The sequence below is a fragment of the Phallusia mammillata genome, chromosome 1, assembly GCF_965637545.1.
Source record: "Phallusia mammillata chromosome 1, kaPhaMamm4.hap1.1, whole genome shotgun sequence".
Taxonomy (NCBI): Eukaryota; Metazoa; Chordata; class Ascidiacea; order Phlebobranchia; family Ascidiidae; genus Phallusia; species Phallusia mammillata.
The window spans coordinates 10,271,127-10,290,838 of NC_137252.1; the positions used below are offsets into that span (position 1 = coordinate 10,271,127).

The following is a 19,712-nucleotide window of genomic DNA, read 5'->3' on the forward strand; positions in this document are numbered from 1 at the left end:
CGAAACTACCTTCCCCTAACACTCCATCAGACAATGAGCACTTTTTCCTGAAACGCTTCAGATTTTATACTTCCCCAAGGCTCGTTAGCGCCACCTATAACCATTGCTAATTGTTTTTTTAGTGCTCTATGGTTTAATTAAGGGGCCTGCAACTATTACTAACAGGACATTCGCATTTATCTCATATGACTACATGCCGTTTTTATTCAACCGTATTGTTGCATTGAAAGAAGTGATTCTATTTTGTATGACATTATCACTGTACAGAAAACAAACTTGGACTCCGGTCCGTTGCTCAATTCACAAATGTGCTAAAAACAAAAACGTTTGGAATCGCTCGCTATGACAGCACTAAAATGGAGTTGCAAATCAAACTTTAGGATTGACTGAATTTCTGCATCATATTGGATATTGGCAGCAGTGGCGGCTCGTGCCTAAAATTTGTGGGGGTGCTGCTCCAAATTTTAGCCTTTGTTGAACAAATATTAGTTGGCAATATATAGAAAAGCCACATTTCTAATTTTCTAGCCATTGTTTTGTGTACAAAAACAAGTAATACAAATCTTAATCGGCAACTCCATTGTGACGTAATGTTTGTTACGCAATAATGTACACGAGTGTAAACCGCAGACGGTATCATGGGGGAATTTTGTTTACTTGCACAGCGACGGACTAAACTTAATAACATGCACGAAAAAAGTGGCACAAAAACACACGTGACACAGACTCGAAACGAAGCGGTTATAAATACGGTAAAACACAACAACAGTACATGGAAAAAAATATTAATAAATGAGTCGAAAAAGATCGAAGTATTTCAGTTGGACAACATTAAAGTAAAACTGGTTATAACAATGACTACTAACTAACACACTTGCTATTCAGTCATTAATATGGTCATGTATCATTTAGGTAACTTATAGCCACAGTCAGCATCTTCAACATATTCTATGACACTTCACAGATTATAATTGCCACAAAAAAACTAGCCATAAAGCTTTTAATTTGTATCATAACTGATAAATTTAACGACCACATTACATTTGTGTCAGAACTTGTTTATTTTATTTAACATCTTTACTTAACTTTTGTGTACAACTATTAATTGTTTTTAAGGCTCTTAACTGCTATACTTGCTGCTTTATTTGGTGGCAAGTAGCTTATAATTCCTTTTTTTGAAGTGCAAAACTCTCCAAGCTTTGAAAATTACAACACTCTCACTTAAATTTAAAACATAGTATTGAACCTTGTGCTTCTATTTTACAACTTAAATGAATCATAAAGTTATAGTTTGAGCAAAATAATGGATAGCTTCTTCCTTGATTTCCAAATGACAACTAAGAAACTGTTTTTTTTTTCTTCTATTTAGTGCTATCACTGCAAGTGCAAGTCTTTTTGGAAATAATGGTGTTCCTTAGAAAAGTTTGCATCCTTTTTAGTGTTGACAAGAACCGTTATGCCTTTGAGAGACTCATGGAAATTGCTGGCTAACTGACTTTTCTTTTTAAAAGTTTCAGTAACTTTTCTAACAACAGGATATGCTTGGTGGTAACTACTATCTCCCCTGTAGAATGTTCATTCTTGAGAAAAATTTCCTGTGAAGCAATTTAGCAGCTACTGTTTAGAGAAACAGTACATGTCCATTATATCAATACACAAGATTGCACTTGGCTGCAAATACTGTCCACATGGTGTGTTAAGAAACCAAAACTTGAAATTGTCATCACTAAGATATTTCAAAATTCCTGTTGCTTGTGCAATTTTTTGTTCTGCATTTAATATTGCCTAAATTTCAGTAAGGCATTTAAAGGTGGCTGTACACAGGATCCGTTTCGGTCCGTTTTCGTCCGTCATGCGTATACGCGCGTAAATTTCGGTCCGTCGCCTTCCGTCGACGTGTATACACAGAATGCGAACCATGCGTTTTGTCCGAAAACGGACGAAACGGACGTCAACGCAAGGCCATCCGAACAAATAGAACATGTTCTATTTTTTCGGACGTACGCATGCGATTTTCGGTGTAGTGATAGTGCAAAACTGAGAGATATTTCTAGATTGGTTGATTAATATTAATTATTTTGATCAAATCACAAGACTTGAAGCCCTCTTGTTTCTAATAATAAATAGAAGTGAAGTAATATGCAAGGTTTTATTTTTAAATCGGCAAAAAGACAGACTTCAGACTCGAATGGAATGCAGAACAACAGCGGGATACAAAAAGCTAATAATGTAAGTAACAAAAGCTTTCCGCGAAACAAAGGGGTCAGGAAATAGTCAGTTCATAACTTAGTTCTGGCAGTTAATGTCATTGATTGCAAAATTTCAGAAAAAGAAAACTGCAAATATGCCATCAGGGTTTAGAAATTCGGAACTATGTTGTATTAATATTTAGGATGTTGCTTATGAAATCTAAGTCCATAGGCTAGTTGTTTACATACACTTAAGTACTGGTTGATGTTTCTGCAACAATCTGTGAATTATGCACTTTAAGTTATCATGATAAGTTCTTTTGTAGAATCCTTGGATTAATAAATATCAACTAAAGAAATCAAGTTTAACAAGAAAAACTAGTAACCAGCTTTGGAGAGAAATCTACCTTATAAATGCCTGTAATTCAACTTCAGCAGAGTTTGGTTTAACAGGTAATTTAACTAACTTGTGTTACAATGTGGATACATTTTTAATGGTGATAGAAATGTTGTGGTTTTTACCAAAAAATGTTTTGACAACATTTTATTGTACATTGGGAGGGCTTATTCTGCTTATCAAATGTACATTTTGTGAAGTATATGTGACACCTGCCTGTTACGTTTTTTTACAGAAAAAATGTGAAAGAAAGGTGACATATGCGACACCTATATAAAAAGAAGACAGAAAATCCAATGGTTTAAGATTTAAACACAGCACCACAGGTATGTAAATTAAATGATTTATGCTCCATATTTGTAATAAACCTACTATATGTGTTGTGTTTGTAAGGCATGGACCCCAACAATGTGCTATTTGAGTACTGCAGGGAAAGAATTGTGATCAAAAATAGTATTATTTTTCACATCTTCATTGTAATTTGTAACCAAGGATTGTGTTTAATATGAGAGATGGAAACAAACCAGAAAAGTCAAGTTAAATGAAAGATTGCACTTAATTGTGGATTAAACAAATATACTTCTAAACTAATTTGTACATACTGTTGCATTTATGTTTTTGTTATTTGTAGGAGACCTACAGGCAACAACCAGCACATTGCCAAATTATAAGAATACAGCTACTGATGCTAGGATTGCTTTTCACCTTTCAAAAATAAGAAAATGCTTGAGGCAATCGAAAGAGGGTACAGGAGGGTTTTTAAAAGCAAATGAAATTCTTTAGAAATACGAAGCATTCTGTAAAAACACAAAAAAGTCCTTTCAGTGTTTGTTCATCCCCAATTTTACCATTTAAACATTTCGCTCATATGCACTGTGTGTTTGTACTTTTTTATTTTGTCTGCTTTGAAAGTGTCTTTTAGAAAAAAAAAATACAAATATTTTGTGACATTTGTTTTCCATTAGCGATGTTATTGTACTGCTATCTTATTTGAGCATGTTTTGACACCAGCGAATGCCAAGGGTAGGTTGGGTAATGTCGATTGTAAACTATTTAAATTACTTTTTTTGGTCGGTGTGTTCGAGTTTAGCAATATTAAAATCCCACCACCACCACCACCGTGATAACCCAAATGCAAGAAATTAGCGGTGTTCCTTCTTTGAACAGCCAAACAACTGATTTGGAGTAGGACGCATTCAAGCAAAACGTCGCATCGTTCGGATCCTGTGTATACCACCAAACGCAGCCACTTTCGGAACGTAAATTCGGTCCGTTTACGCACGTCAGAATACGGACCGTTTTTCGCATGCGTTTACGCACGTTGACGGAATACGCAGTCTGTGTACAGCCACCTTAACTTCACAGTCACAAAGCTATTTTTTCTTTGTTAGCATTCAAAACTAAAACTGAGTAGTTCTTGTGGTTGCTTATTCCTGCATGACATATTAGGAATAGCGGATGTTTTATCCCAGTTTTCTTAACTTTTTATTCAGGTTTTTATTATAAAGGTTAATCGTGACTTTTCAAACGGTTAGATGACCTTTTTTTCTTTTTCAAGGTGGTAGATACACTTTTTAAGTAGATACACTTTTTTGGGTAGATACACTTTTTTTCACCCTTTTTAATTCAATGATCACTGCAAAAACTAAAGCCCACTTACAGTCATCTTAAAAAAGCCACGACTAACCTTCAAACAATAAATTAAAAGATGACAAAACAATTATTTAACTGTACTCACAGTCGAACTTAAGAATATAGCAAACGGGTTTGGTTTTGTAGCACAGTAAACCCGGAACAGACAACACTGAACTACAGGCCGGTTCACACGCTGCGTGATTGGTGGAGCTGCGCGAGCCGCAGCACCCTGTCGCCTATTTCGCCCGGCATGTAGCTTTCCCAAGTGCGCATGCGCACAAGTGCAAAACGTCATGAAACGTCACGATTAGTCATGAAACTGGAGCTGCAGTTCCACCATAGATAACATATTAATGCCATAATTTTTTTTTAAAAATGAAAAAAATTCCGATCAAGGCGGAAATTTTACTTATAAAAATTATACTTTAGAATAAAAAATAAGTATCATGAAAGTTATCTGTAATGTTGTGGTGGGAATTATAAGTAAAAATATCTAGGGGGTGCTGCAGCTCCGCAGCACCCTAGCACGAGCCGCCGCTGATTGGCAGAAAGCTTGATTGTGTAACAAGTCAGAAACGTATTTTATTTGTGCAATAATATACATGCAGCTTGGCAGTCCGTAACATTAGCTAGGGCTACTAAGTGTCAAATACTAAAGAAAAAAAAACATATCAGTACATATTTTTTTCAAAAAACCACCTTGTCCAAAGTAAATCAAACGGCTGTCTCTTAAAAACAATACAATCCCGCGGTGACGTCCATGAAAAAGAAACTAATTATAGTGGGGTAAGCATTATTTCGAAGTCTTGGGGTGTGTAGACGATGTTGGTTGAGCAGCCTTGCAAGGAGGGTAGGCCATTCACGGAGCTAATATCAAAATGCTGGAGTAGTGACACGAAAACAAGAAACACTTCAGCTCGACCAAGACTTTCGCCCATACAAAATCGAGGTCCAATAGAGAATGCAATAATCTTGGGTGAAAACACAAATTTGCCCTCTTCATCAATATGCCGCTCAGGATTAAATACTTCTGGTTGTGGCCAAGTTTCTTTATCCCACGCTGCACCATGAAGATTTGCAGTTACCTGTTACGCAAAACGGTTTTAATTTAAAGTCTTGATACATATATTTGGCCAGGAGTTCGGACACATCAGATCCGTGTTTTTCTCAACCAGTGTGTCCAATGATAAGCCACAGAGCAGTGTGTGAAATAGACATCATTTAAAATCTATTATTAGCATTGTTGATTTTCGTACACATGTTTCATACAGCGTGTTTGCCACGGAGTTGCAAGCTATTATGAAATAAATCGCTACATATTAAAAGATTGCTTGTATAGGTCACGACATGCTTACAATGGCAAAACCTTTCTCATGCTAATTAGCTAGGGAAGCATGAAGATTGTTCGAAAACGATTTCTGTTCCACGATATAAAAAGGTTGAACAGTGCACTACACTTATGAATTTATGCAATAACAGCTGTGATATACCTGTGTGCCTTTAGGGATGACATATCCGTACAAGACGGCATCAGAATTTGTTTTGTGGTGAACCATCGGTGCTACAATACGAAATCGTAAAACTTCCTGAAGGAACGCGCAGGTCATCGGCAAATGATCTTTACTGGACAAACTTGGTTGACCATCGCGTCCTAAAAATGTACATATGCAATGTTAGCATTACAGCTGTAATGAATCAAGTGCGCCATAGTAATCTACACCGAAAAGTGAGGGCAAATGTTACATATGTGTATCATTTTGACATGTTTGCTACAATTACTACAATTAGGGATGTAAATAGTTCTACTACATTTATCAATGTATCCGTTTACGACACGGTTACTAACAACAACCGGTTACAAAAGAGCTATAACTGGAGACTAAGTAGCCGTTTGGATTAAAAGTTCTTGCATTTACAAATATCACAAATCGCCTTATCGAAACTGTTGTTTATTGAGCGATATGTTCCTAGGTATGCATGTTCATAAATCCCTTGTGGCCGACATCTATATTTCTTAAGTATGTATCAAACCTACAAACATAGAAATCTTTATTTGTATGTCTTAAAGCTAGTAAAAACACACTTTAAAATCTAAAAACTAGACAACAGCATGTAACTTATACATAACCAAGATTATTTTGAATTCTCTATTTTACAGTACTTACCTAAGCAGTCTTTTATTTCATCTTTAAGAAGTTGTTTATATTTGGGGTGATGAAGAAGACATATGATTGCCCAGCCAATATTGGAGCTCACCGTTTCAGTACCAGCCGAGAAAATGTCCCGTGCAAAAACAACCAGTTGTTCGTCCTATGAATGCAAACAGCGACTTACAGTGTAGAATATTCAACACTACACTGTTTTTTCTTAAATAATGTTGAATTTCTAAAATTAATTTGTTTACCCATGGGTAAACTAGCGCTTACGAATACTAGTAGGCTAGTGGTCAAAATACAAATAAAAACAGGTTTATAGGATAATGTTAATCATTTCAATAAGTAACCAACAGATCAAGGAAGTACATAAAATTTAGGTGGCTTATTTTATTAATGTGGTATTGGTACATACTTTCTGTAATAAAAGTTACCGAATGTTTGCTATGTACGGTTAGGTTTACGAAAACACACAGTATATTTGATTTAGGTCCGCGCTAACAATGTCTTACTTGATGGTGGCATATTTGCACCTTCATTACAATTGTAATCCAACAGCCGTTAAATTTGCAAAATTTATTGCTCGTGAGCCATTAAATTTTGCACAGAAACACTCACAGTGAACGACGAGTCAATTTTTCCGGCTCCGTGACGTTTCTCGTTGATAAACGCATCCATAAAGTTGTTGACATCAGTTTGCTTGAAGTTGGCGTTCTTGTCGTCGACAATCTTTTGAAAAATATCTGCAAATAGTAGTATACAAGTTATACAACCAGTTTCGTTTTAAAATACAGTGGTCATGTTGTTGAAGTTGTGCCTAACATGATTTATGTGCAACCTTCACGATTGTGTATGTTACCTGAAAGGATTTGAAGTTGCTCTTTAATTGTTTGATTGGTTGTGCTAAATGGAGGAATATATCGCAAGTTTTCAAACAACATCATCATCATTATACTGTCTGCTATTTTCTTGTTGGCAAATCTGTAAGAATTTTTGTAAGTTTTAGAAAACATTCAACGGCAAGTTGCAAACAATCCGGTAAATCAGACTCAAAATTATCAGTATAATTGTAATTATATCAAGCCTCAGCAGTTTATCATTTATTGGTGCTTTTTACATTATATATCAAGCCTATTACACAATCGGAGCAAGACTTGCATGGTTTTGAGAGTCTTTAAAAGTAGAAGAAATGTAGGATCGTTATCTTCAAATCTTTTACCGAGAACTATCGATGCAACAACGTTTCCAGCGGACTGGTACAGAACAGGCTGTAATAATAAGAAACAAAGAAGTGTTAGCCTACACAACTTTTGCAACTACTACAATAGGCTAAAACGGGCTAATGTGCAATATCCATGTTGGTTTACTAAAATAGTTACACAGATGCCAGTTTGCGACTTTCAATTTTTTCAACTCACTACAATGTTGATCGGTGATCCTGATTGTTTCCGCAACTTTTCCATGAGAAAGTCGCTTTCGTAGAGAATTTGCTTTTCCATTTCCGCCTTAGACATGCCATGCCTGTTGTGGAAAAATAAAAGACAACAGTAAAAATGTTAGCAACCATTTTGTTTGACCGGACATTTAAAACTGCCATTCTCAAAACTATTTGTAATCCATCGTTATTTTTGTCCCAAAAGTTACAATTATTATTACGAAGCAGTTCTTTACAAAACTACCCAAACTGCAGATAAAACTGTAGGCATTTAGAAACAACGTTAAATATGTTTTTCTGGCACGAGATAAAAAACGAAATTATTGTTGCTTATTCTACCGAATTTATATGAAAAAAGAGTTAACCGTTTCAACGCCTGTGTGCCAAAGTTCTTCTGTCTTTTGTACTCATCGCTGTAGTCCTTGAACATCACTCCATAGTCCTGAGTCACTTGTTTGTAGACGAAAAAATCTTGACGCCCGGAAAACTCATTTGCTTGTTTAACGTAGGCCTGTAGAGCAACAAATAATTTCTTTACTTTACAACTGCGCGCTGCCTACCAGCAATTTATTCTGCCAAAACGAATGTATTGACAACAGTATTCTTTTCCGTAAACTTTATGCATTAAATGCATTGTGTATGCAGTATTTCTATGGGTCCTTTGTTTGACCTTCTCTTGTATTCCACATTATGCATTGCAAAACAATCGATCCTTATTACGTCGCGCCTGCGCAAACTGAAGCATGGTTGCGGTTTGATTCATTTACAGTTTCTTGTGCCAGTGCTGTGTTGCTTCGTGGCTCTACGGTTTAATTAACAGGTATGATCTTAGAGGTTATGTTGTGCATGTTGTGTGAGGTACGCTGGTCCAACGTTATCTTACAGATTTATATTACAGTGGCGAGTTACGGCAATTTTAAGTTGAAACACTTTCATTGGGGATTAACTTGATTTAATGCTTTACTGTTGGTTGGTTGCCAGTAAGTATTTTTACGTATATTTAGTATTTCTTTGTGTAAACAGTTGTGAATAAAACACAATGTATGTACTTTACACTAAGACTCATGAGAATGATGATGTTTTTTTTTCACGACGGCAAGTTCAAAGCATGTTGATATTTCGTGTGATTTGTCATCCTAATGTGGTAATTAATGGGGAAGCAGATGTGTGATGTTGCAAGCTGGACCCTTTCCCGGAAGGAACTGCGTTACATTACTCTATACAGGAAACTTTAGCCGAAGGTTTTGGTCTGTAGCTTTACTACTTCACGTCAGGTACAGTTGTATTGCTGCGTCAGTAAATTATTGCCAATATCAAAAACTCTTATTGAATGCACGACTTTACCAGCTTTGACAAACGCATGTACTTCCTGTCATGAAGCTCGTTTTGCAAAGCCATGACGTAGTTTTTCACAGTCACTTGCAGTTCATACACCTAGCTACATCAACAACAACATTGTGAGTGACCGAAAATGGTTAAACTGATTGTTCCAAAAATCTACACCAGCAAGTGCAAAAAGGTATGTTTGAAAGATATTTGCAATGCATTGGCAAACTATGTTTCAAAAAGACAACCCACTACCAAATCAAGTGTTTGGCAAAATTACTTTTCTCGGTATCTTACCTGATTTATAACTTCGTAAGTATTCAATACCACAATGTCCTTCATACCCATTCGCACAGACATCACCGGTCCGTACTTCTCACCCAATTTCTTGAAAGTTATTTGGGGTTCAGGCCCCAGAAAAGGAGCCATGCCTACGATGGGGAGTCCTCTGGGACCAGGAGGAAATTTGGGATGGGGCTTTTTCCACCATGACCACAACCAAGCCATACATAAGGCACATAGTGAGTATACTACCGCCCACCAAGTCTCCATTCCAATATGTTTGTCACTAACAAGTTGCTGCACAAAATGAGAAGCAATCGGTTATGAACAATCCTCTACACTGGTCTCAATACTGGGTAAGTGTGACTTGCTTTCATGTCATGTTGTAATTATTGACATCTACGCAAAGGTAAAACCGACTAGATAGACGCCATCTTGCTACGCAGTGTTTGAGTCAAAGCAGAAAAAAGGTCTGCTTTTTTTCTTTTCACAAAGCAAACTTTTTCAACTACTACTTGAGCTATTATTTACAAATCCTGAACACATTAGGCTTGCTGTGTTACTGAATTTTTCTGTAAAACACCTAAATTTCGAGAAAACAGCTGCTGTGATTCTGGGGGAGGGATTACTGAGTCATGCTGTCGAAACGCAAAACGTGAGATGCCGACCCAGAAAAACACACAGTTCGTGTTTGTTATATCATTACGCTGTGACAACCGACAAAATGCAACGCACACGGCACAAGTATGACGTCACCTGTAAGCGTAACTGTAAACAAAAACAACCGTTTTCTGGTACAGCGGGTTTTCGTTCTGTTTGATCAGTCCACCACGAAAACGACATAATCCTTTGTCTTCACTATCAAATGTATTTTTTGCTCGTTACTACCTTGTAGTAACCAAACAGCTATAGGCTATCTTTAATGACGAAACTTGGCAACTGAAGGATAGTCATTTACTTGAAGACCAACAAGTTTTCAAACGCAGTGGTCAAGTTTAAATCGTTTGCTCGTTTCCTGCTTTAAACAGTCTGCAACTAACAGAAATGTCCAACTAATATCGGCAAACTGAGTAATACAGACATACATTTGACAATTCAGTAAAAGACTTGCTGGCCACTACCTGACGCGCTGAGATAATGATAGACAAGACTTGCCCAAGGGGTACGAATCGAAATAACGTGCGAACAAATGAACAAGGTTAAAAGAAAAAGGCAGTATCCACGCTCGACCAGTTATAGCCAGTGGTGGGATTCAAATTTTATTTCATGCGGTTGTATCACGAAAGTCATATTTTTCAGCCGGTTCTGTTGCAAAAAGTCCATTGACAGTAACCAGTAATGCTAACCGGTTCGCTGGTCTCATAAAATTTCGTGAAACGGTCCTATAGAACCGGCTGAATCCCACCACTGGTTATAGCGTTACTAGACAAATTTAAGAACAGTCGAAGAGAAGCTTCATTCAGTGACTGTGTGTTGGGTCACTTATGACAAATTCTTTTCTACTTAAAGCTTTAGGAGGTAAAAGGTCGCACGTTTACTATATAGTCCAACCGTAAAAAATGTTAGTATCGTAACTACTGTTATGTGTAAATCAACATGTTTTTGTCGATAAATGACTGTTTTAAAATGACTCGTCAGTGAAATCACACCTGCACATTGTTACAACAATAAAACAGTGTCAATACGATTCTAAAAAAGGCCTACAGTGGCGTTAGCACTATTTCGAAATCTTTGGGTGAGTAGACTATATTGGTTGAGCAGCCTTCCAAGGGGGGTAAGCCGTTCACGGAGCTAATATCAAAATGCTGCAGTACTGACACAAAACCAAGAAATACTTCAGCTCGACCAAGACTTTCGCCCATACAAAATCGAGGTCCAATTGAGAATGGAATTATCTTGGGTGAAAACACAAACTTGCCCTCTTCATCAATATGCCGCTCAGGATTAAAGACTTCTGGTTGTGGCCAAGTATCTTTATCCCACGCAGCACCGTAGAGATTTCCTGTCACCTGTTACGTGATAGTTTACATATTATTATGCGTATTCCTAAATGTAGTACAAGGAACAGTGGCGGCTCGTGCCTAAAATTTGTGGGGGTGCTGCTCCAAATTTTAGCCTTTATTGAACATATATAAGTTGGCAATATATTGAAAAGCTACATTTCTAGTTTCCTAGTCATTGTTTTGTGTAGAAAAACAAGTAATAAAAATCTTAATTAGCAACTCCATTGTGACGTAATTTTTGTTACGCAATAATGTACACGAGTGTAAACAGCAGACGGTATCATTTGTGTATTTTGTTTACTTGCACAGCGACGGGTCAAACCCAATAACATGCAGGAAAAAAGTGGCACAAAAACACACGTGACACAGACTCGAAACGAAGCGGTTGTAAACACGGTAAAACACAACAAGAATATAGCAAAACAAGTAATGAGTCGAAAAAGGTCGAAGTATTTCAGTTAGACAACATTTAAAAAAATGGTCATGTTTTTTTAAGTAACTTATAGTCACAGTCAGCGTTTTCAACATATTCTATGACACTTCACAGATTATTGTCACACAAAAAAACTAGCCATACAGCTGTTTATTGGTATCATAACTGACAAATGTAACAACCACTCTACATTTGTGTCAGAACTTGTTTATTTTGACATCTTTTCTTTGAATTTTGGGCAGACTATTATTTGTCCTTCAGATTCTTAACTGCCATACTTGCTGCTTTATTTGCTGGCAAATAGCTTATAATTGCTTTTTTTAAGTGCAAAACTCCTTCAAGCTTTAAAATTTACAACACTCTCACTTAAATTTAAAACATATTATTAAACCTTGTGCTTCCTTGTTACAACCAAAATGAATCAAAAAGTTGTAGTTTGGGCAAAATAATTGATAGCTTCTTTCTTGATTCCAAATGACAACTAAGAAACTGTTTTTCTATTAGTACTAGCACTGCAAGTGCAAGTCTTTTGAAAATAATGGTGTTCCTAACAAAGGTTTGCATCCTTTTCGGTGTTAAAAAGAACTGTTTTGCCTTTGAAAGAATCATGAAAACAGCAAAAAGGATTTTTCATCTTAGTAATTTCACTTGTCAAAACATCATCTAGATATTTTTTAAAGTAATCATGAACATCAGATCTACAGAAACATTTTCATTTCAGTAACTAGCTTTTCTTTGTCAACAATAGGATGTGCTTGGTGGTAACTACTGTCTTGTCTGTAGAATGTTCATTCTTAAGAAACACTTTCTGTGAAGTAATTTAGCAGCTATTGTTTAGACCAGGGGCGGGCAACATACGGCCCGCGGGCCGGATCCGGCCCGCGACGGGATTTTGAGCGGCCCGCAGACAGTTTCTGGTCTTACATGATAATGTAGCCCGCGGCCACAGTCTGCCGCAATCCCCCACTACTTGCTTACTAACTACGTCAAATTATAGTTGTAACGGACAGTAACGCTCCTCAATAACAAAAAAACTTTCCCGCCGTTGTTACCATTGCACCATACGTCCATTGTTACGACATAACTGCCAACCTTGTGTGTGGCCTGCTTTTATGGTTTCCTTTGTTTCCACACGTGTAGCCTAGTTAGTGTTTCAGCAGTATCTGAGTCTGTGTTGTACGCATTAAATTTTCTGTGGTGGATAATTTTATGTTATAACAGTTAGATTGTTTGGACTGTATTGCAATTGTGACGTTCTTGATTGTATTTAGTTTAGGTCAGTGGTTCCCATGGGCGCCGGCAGAAAATTTTGCAAGAGGGGGCAAATGTTGGCTGATACTTTACCGCATCAAGAATTTGTTACATATGAAGCCATAAATCGTGTACTTCACAATTGAGTTGCCTAAAAGTTAAAGCATTGAACGATGTCACAAATCCCCACGCTGCCACTTTAATTAGGTTTGCTGCTAAATATGAAATTCCAAGGGGGGCAAGTGCCCCCTCTTGCCCCTACGTGGCGGCGCCCATGGTGGTTCCCAACCTTTCTACACCGTGGGACCGGTAAAAATGTAAAACAAATTCCACGGACCGGCAACAAAAGGTCGTAGTGAATGCAACAGATATTTGAAAGCTTTTTGTTCACCAAAGTTGTTGTTGCGCAACATAAGGCAAGATTTAGTCATAGGCTATGCATTTAGGACGAAAAATTACAACCAAACGGAAATCAACTCAAATCAAACAACAAAACGCCAATCCATTTACATACAAAATCAATGCTAGTGCGATGCTTGATGTTGTTTCGCTTCCAGTATGAATCTGGTCTCAAATCATCTAACTTTGTTTTGCAAACAAATGTTGAATGCTAGACACAGTTTATGACAAAACAATCATAAACGTCACAAAAGCTTTATTAAAGAATTTTGCGTGCATCAACGGTGGAGAGCTCCCCAGTTTTACAGCCAAGCGTAAAATGGGTTTCACAGATACCAACAACTTGCCTACTTATCATTCCATTTTAAAAAGTAGCTTGGCATAAAGTAAGATAATTTGCGGACCGGCAAAATTTTTACGCGGACCGGCGGTTGGGAACCACTGGTTTAGGTGGTCAAAACTCCGTTTTAAATCACTGGATATATACGCGATTAATGTATCGATTCAGGAACCCGGCCCGCCAAGTACTTTATTTTCCCATATCAGGCCCGCCGACTGGAGAAGTTGCCCGCCCCTGGTTTAGACAAACAGTACATATCCATTATATCAATACACATGATTGCACTTGGTTGCAAATACTGTCCACATGGTGTGTTAAGAAACCAAAACTTTCAATTGTCTTCACTCAGGTATTTCAAAAATCCTGTTGGTTCTGCAATTGTTTGTTCTGCATTTGATATTGCCAGAATTTCAGTGAGGTATTTAACTTCACAGTCAAATTTTTTTTTCTTTAGTAGCATTAAGAACTTAAACTGAGTATTTCTTGTTGTTGCTTATTCCTGCATGGCATTGGAGCAGCAGATGTTTTATTCCATATTTTCTTAAAACTGCCGAACTTAAGAATATAGTACACGGGTTTGGCTTTGGAGCTCACTGACGCGAAGCAGACAACACAACTAGCGCTACATCACGGGAGGGGCTGCGCGAGCCACAGCCCCCTGTCGCCTATTTCGCCCGGCATGTAACTTTTCGAAGTGCGCATGCGCACTACTGCAAAACGTCACGAAACTGGAGCTGCAGCTCCGCCATAGATAACATATTAATACAATAATTTTTTTTGAAAAAAAGGGAAAAAATGCCGATAAAGGTGGAAATTAAAAATTATACTTATTATATATTGCTAAAGAATAAAAAAGAATATAATGAAAATTATCTGTAATATTGTGGTTGGAATATTAAGTTAAAATATCTAGGGGGTGCTGCAGCTCCGCAACCCCCTCGCACGAGCCGCCCCTGACAAGGAATCAAGTCGCAGTATAAATCAGGTGCCACCCTATGGTGTACCCGGCTAATCGCCATGCATTTGCGTTGTAGCAACTATCTCCATAGCGTCTTGATCTGGATAAACGATTGTGAAGCATTTCAAATTAAGACGCCATCGAGGTGAATGCTACAACTGGTGCCCCGAATGAGGATATATTACATTTCACAGTCCTATGCATTCAGCGTATTACTAATACGGTATAAACTTAATCTGCTATAACGAAATCCAACCCCCCGAACCTATTTGTAAAATACACCACTTTTTGTGTTAAACTTAGGCTACTCCTGTATTTAGTACGCTAATCCTAGCGGTTAATTATACCAGTGCCCGATTCGGGCTATCAAAAACTCAATTAGGGTTGATTTTGTATGTGCATTATACCTGTGTGCTTTTAGGGATAAGGTATTCATACAAGACTGCATCAGAAGTTGTTTTGTGGTGAACCATCGGTGCTAAAATACGAAATCGTGAAACTTCCTGAAGAAACGCGCATGTTTTGGGCAATTGATCTTTGCTAGACAAACTTGGTTGACCGTCGCGTCCTAAAAGTTAAGAGCGAACGGTAAACTTGATTAAATGTTGAAAGACTTAGGATTTTTAACTTTTTTGTTCACAAAAGTTTCTTAATTTCGAACTAGAAACATAAACGTTGTCTATATGGACGCATTGCCCGAAAATTGCTAAAAATGTTATGAATAAAAGAAGAATCTCACCCAAGCACTCCGATATTTCTTTCATAAGAACTTTTTTGTACTTCGGGTAATGAAGAAGACAAATAATTGCCCAGCCAATACTGCAGCTTACTGCTTCAGTTGCAGCAGCAAAAATGTCTCTTGCAAACACAACCAGTTGCTGGTCCTTTGATTAAAACGTATTGGTTGTGAATTTGTTGATATGAGATAGACATGTACATTTGTTTCAAACTAAATTTGTTCATTCAACGACTCCTATCCGCGGAATGCTTCTATTTGTCAAAATACAGACCACATTAGGCGCGAAAAACTTCTCCTTATTTAAGTTGCATTATGTAACATAAGATGCTCATGAAGCTACGCAACCCACAAAAAACTGTACCGTATGCTTTTGGTTTAGTTAACCCTTTAACTGCCACGGGCGCATAAATGCGCATGGAGACATGCCTCGTTGTTAACAGCGACAAAAATCGTATTAGTGCGAATTTTTTTTCCAACTGGGGTGCGTTGGAAAGCTTATGCATATTGGCTTCAATTTATTTGAAAAAAATGATATGTTAGTATTTGAAAAAAATTAATTACAGTAAGGAGAAAGTGAAAATTCAGAAAAAAACAAGTTTTTTTCAAATTTTTGTTTTTGAGCCGTTTTTTGATATTTTACGCTTGACTGATTCACAGACAGCTGCTTGGAGTTAATTTCAGGGCTTTGCGTGCGTGTTGCGGCCATCTTTGTTTACAATTTGATATGTGTGCAGCTGAATTGGGCTTGAAAGTGGGTAGTTAGGGCCTGTAAATTTGACTTGATTTGCTTGAATATACAACTGTATGAGTCAGTTTAGCTTTATTATTAGTGGTGACAACAGTTATTTATCAAGAAAACAACTGTTGCAGAAGCACTTTGACTTTGGAAGTTGGTGCTTGCTGACCTATATTATGATTGTATCTGGCCCACAAATGCATTTACATTTGTCAAATGATGAGGAGATGTGGCCTCACGAATGGACAACAAATACAGAAGAATCAATGCAAAGTACCTTGGGAAGGCTTGAAATTGTGTTTTTTCTGCAAACTTATATGCACTGTGTATACAAATTTTACATGTTGTGGTGTAATAATACATAATAAACATTCCATTTAAAAAAAACTTATGAATGCATTATGTGTGTACAGCTGGTTGGTAAACATTATAATAAGTCAGTGAAATGTCAAATTAGCCAATAAATATTATTGAAAACAAGTTCCATACCCTCAAAAACATTAATTTTATTATTTAATACTGTAAAATAACAAACTGAAATTAATGATTATGACGTCATGAGCTAATTAATGACGTAATCAAAATAACACAGATAAAATTTTGTAACGAAGTGTTTGTAAAACAACTTGTAACTAATAATTGTAACGAAAAACATCAATAAACTGCAATTTCATGAAAAAATAGAATTAAAATGACGTCATTTCATAGGTGATGACGTCATCGAAAAATTTTTTATCTTAAAATTGTAGAAAATTATATACCCAACAACTTTCCCAGAGAAAGTTTTTGCCTATCTTCTATCGATTTTGCATAAAACCTAAAAGAGCAAGAGCATGTCTAAACATCATTTTTTGTCAAAACAAATTCGGCAGTTAAAGGGTTAATACCTCTTATGCAATAGGAGTTATCCAATTAGAGTTTTAAAAAGTATACGATCTGATTTTTTAATCTTGTTAGTCTGACAAAATTGCTTACTGTGAGGAACATTTTGTAAAATCGTACTCACACTAAAGGATGAGTCAGATTTTCCAGCTCCGTTTAGTTTCTCGTTGATAAACGCGTCCATAAAATTGTTTACATCAGTTTCTTTGAAATTGGCATTCCTGTCGTCGACAAACTGTTGGAAAATATCTGCAACCAATGACATACGCTCAACAATCACACATTTTTAACGATGGTATCACGGGCCAAATAATGCATAACGTCAACTGTATTAAACCTTCACGAATGTGTGTGTTACCTGAAAGGATTTGAAGTTGCTCTTTAATTGTTTGATTGGTTGTGCTAAATGGAGGAACATATCGCAAATTTTGAAACAACATCATCATCATTATACTGTTCGCTACCTTTTTATCGGCAAATCTTTAAGACAAAGCACAAAAACGTAAGTCTAGTATTACGACTTATATGCTGAACGTGGGGTGGTTTATAGTTAAAATCTAAATCGTATCGAGGTATGAGGTTATCCAAACTCTACACGATTTGCAACACTTGCAATATTTTGAGGGTTTTCAGAAGAAGAAGAAAAGTTGGATCGTTGTCTTCAAATCTTTTTCCCAACACGATAGACGCCACCACGTTTCCGGAGAACTGGTACAGAAGAGGCTGCGGGGAATATAAAAAGCAATCGTCTAAGACACCATCGAACACATCTGACTGATGAAACTTTACTTTTAACGCAATAGAGTCCCAGAACTACGTCCATATCAGATCTATATGGGCAATAGCCTACTCTTTTTTCTATTTAAACAACAGCTTTTGTTTTATCTATTTTACTGCGCAACCAATCTGTTACATTACGAATGTCCAAAGTGTTTCAAGCGTGGGTTGATTTTGAAAAGTATACCATCGAGAGCTTAATTTTATTGAACTTGCCACGATATTGATCGGTGAACCTGCTTGTCTTCGCAACTTTTCGATGAGAAATTTACTTTCGCGAAGAATCCGCTTTTCCATTTCCTTGTTAGACATACCATGACTACAAAGAAAAAAATATCTATACGCAATACAAACAACCTGTATATTTGTTCTGCTGTATAATTGCGTATCAGCAGAACCAAATGCACATTAAAACCTTTAATTGTTTGTTATGTTTTGTTTACCTTAAACAGTAGCTAAGTTATAAGTTGTTTACCTTAAACCAGTGGTTCCCAAACTGTGGGCCATGGCCCAGTACTGGGCCCCCAAGACATTTTCAATGGGCCACAGAGCCATTTGAACAGATTCTACTGTTTTGTTATACTGTCGATATTATGCGCTTTGGTTTGAAAAACGTAATTTTTGCAAAGAATTCCGAATCTTGTATCCAAATTTCAGGAGCATGTATCTCATTAAAATAAATTGCTAGAAACCATTTCGCCTGTTTTTGAGATATTTTTTTGTTTGTGCCCAAATTTACAGCACATGGTGGGCCACGAATCGCTATTCAATAGACACATGGGCCACAGACCAAAAAAGTTTGGGAACCCCTGCCTTAAACAAACGAACTTATAGCTATTGTCAAAACATATGGTGTTGATGATCAAGATTTAAACCAAACCACAAAGATAAGAAACTAACCGTTTTAGCGCCTGCATGCCGAAGTTTTTCTGTCTCCTGAACTCGTCGCTGTAGTCCTTAAACGTGATTCCATAATCCTGCGTCACTTGAGTGTACACGAACAAATCCTGACGCCCGGAGAACTCACTCGCTTGTTTCACGTAAGCCTGTAGTGCAAAAGAATGTTTACTTTAACACACAATACTTATACTATAACCATTAAACAACATTAACACTGTAGAGCCGTACTTGTCGTACAACAAAGTATTTGTGCGATGACAGCATATTTTTTATTCATATAAGCAATAAGTTTGGTTGTGTACAAAATACATTTGCTTCAAAAATACCTGTACACAGTATAGTTTTCAGTGGGTAACTTACCTGATTTATAACTTCGTAAGTATTCAATACTACAACGTCCTTCATACCCAATCGTATAGACATCACCGGTCCGTAATTTTCACTCAATTTCTTGAACGTTACTTGAGGTTCGGGCCCGAGAAAAGGAGCCATTCCCACGATGGGAAGTCCTCTGGGACCTGGCGGAAATCTAGGGTGGGGCTTTGTCCACCATGACCACAACCAAGCTATACATAAGGCGCATAATGTGCATATTATTGTCCACCAAGACTCCATTGTATTTTTTTGTAAATATTTGAGTTGCTGCAAGGATGAAATGCAAAAAAATTTAGCTCAAAATGTGTTGAAATTCCCTTGCATTATCTAGCTTACAATTTCATGTAGGCGTTTTTCAAAACAAGCTGCTAATGCTTATGCTAAGCCTAATATCAAAAATGTTAATATGCACCCATTCGGTGTCATTTTGCAAAGCAACTCTCAAAGTAAATCAATACAAATTTCGGCCTCAGTGCAGACACCTGATAGGCAATCTTCTGTC

General features: G+C 37.0%; 2 protein-coding genes and 1 long non-coding RNA gene across 3 annotated transcripts; 1 reads left to right on the top strand and 2 right to left on the bottom strand.

Moving 5' to 3' along the window:
• The first annotated feature begins 1,810 nt into the window (after positions 1 to 1,810).
• On the top strand, positions 1,811 to 3,540 carry LOC145228445 (uncharacterized). Its single transcript, XR_013860078.1, has 4 exons — positions 1,811 to 2,229; positions 2,516 to 2,642; positions 2,822 to 2,912; positions 3,218 to 3,540. It is a non-coding gene; the product is annotated as an uncharacterized LOC145228445 (long non-coding RNA).
• Positions 3,541 to 4,778: 1,238 nt separating this feature from the next.
• Positions 4,779 to 9,848, bottom strand: LOC145228316 (cytochrome P450 2F5-like). Its single transcript, XM_080093341.1, has 9 exons — positions 9,433 to 9,848; positions 8,175 to 8,320; positions 7,793 to 7,895; positions 7,533 to 7,642; positions 7,234 to 7,355; positions 6,993 to 7,117; positions 6,387 to 6,531; positions 5,712 to 5,872; positions 4,779 to 5,306 (listed from the first exon to the last, which is right to left on the bottom strand). Exons 1-9 carry the CDS (start codon positions 9,685 to 9,687, stop codon positions 4,998 to 5,000), a joined length of 1,476 nt encoding a protein of 491 aa, XP_079949467.1. The 5' UTR covers positions 9,688 to 9,848; the 3' UTR covers positions 4,779 to 4,997.
• A 242-nt stretch (positions 9,849 to 10,090) lies between these two features.
• On the bottom strand, positions 10,091 to 19,506 carry LOC145228326 (cytochrome P450 2B19-like). Its single transcript, XM_080093354.1, has 9 exons — positions 19,196 to 19,506; positions 18,836 to 18,981; positions 18,152 to 18,254; positions 17,772 to 17,881; positions 17,517 to 17,638; positions 17,283 to 17,407; positions 15,541 to 15,685; positions 15,209 to 15,369; positions 10,091 to 11,426 (listed from the first exon to the last, which is right to left on the bottom strand). Exons 1-9 carry the CDS (start codon positions 19,448 to 19,450, stop codon positions 11,118 to 11,120), a joined length of 1,476 nt encoding a protein of 491 aa, XP_079949480.1. The 5' UTR covers positions 19,451 to 19,506; the 3' UTR covers positions 10,091 to 11,117.
• Positions 19,507 to 19,712: the final 206 nt, after the last annotated feature.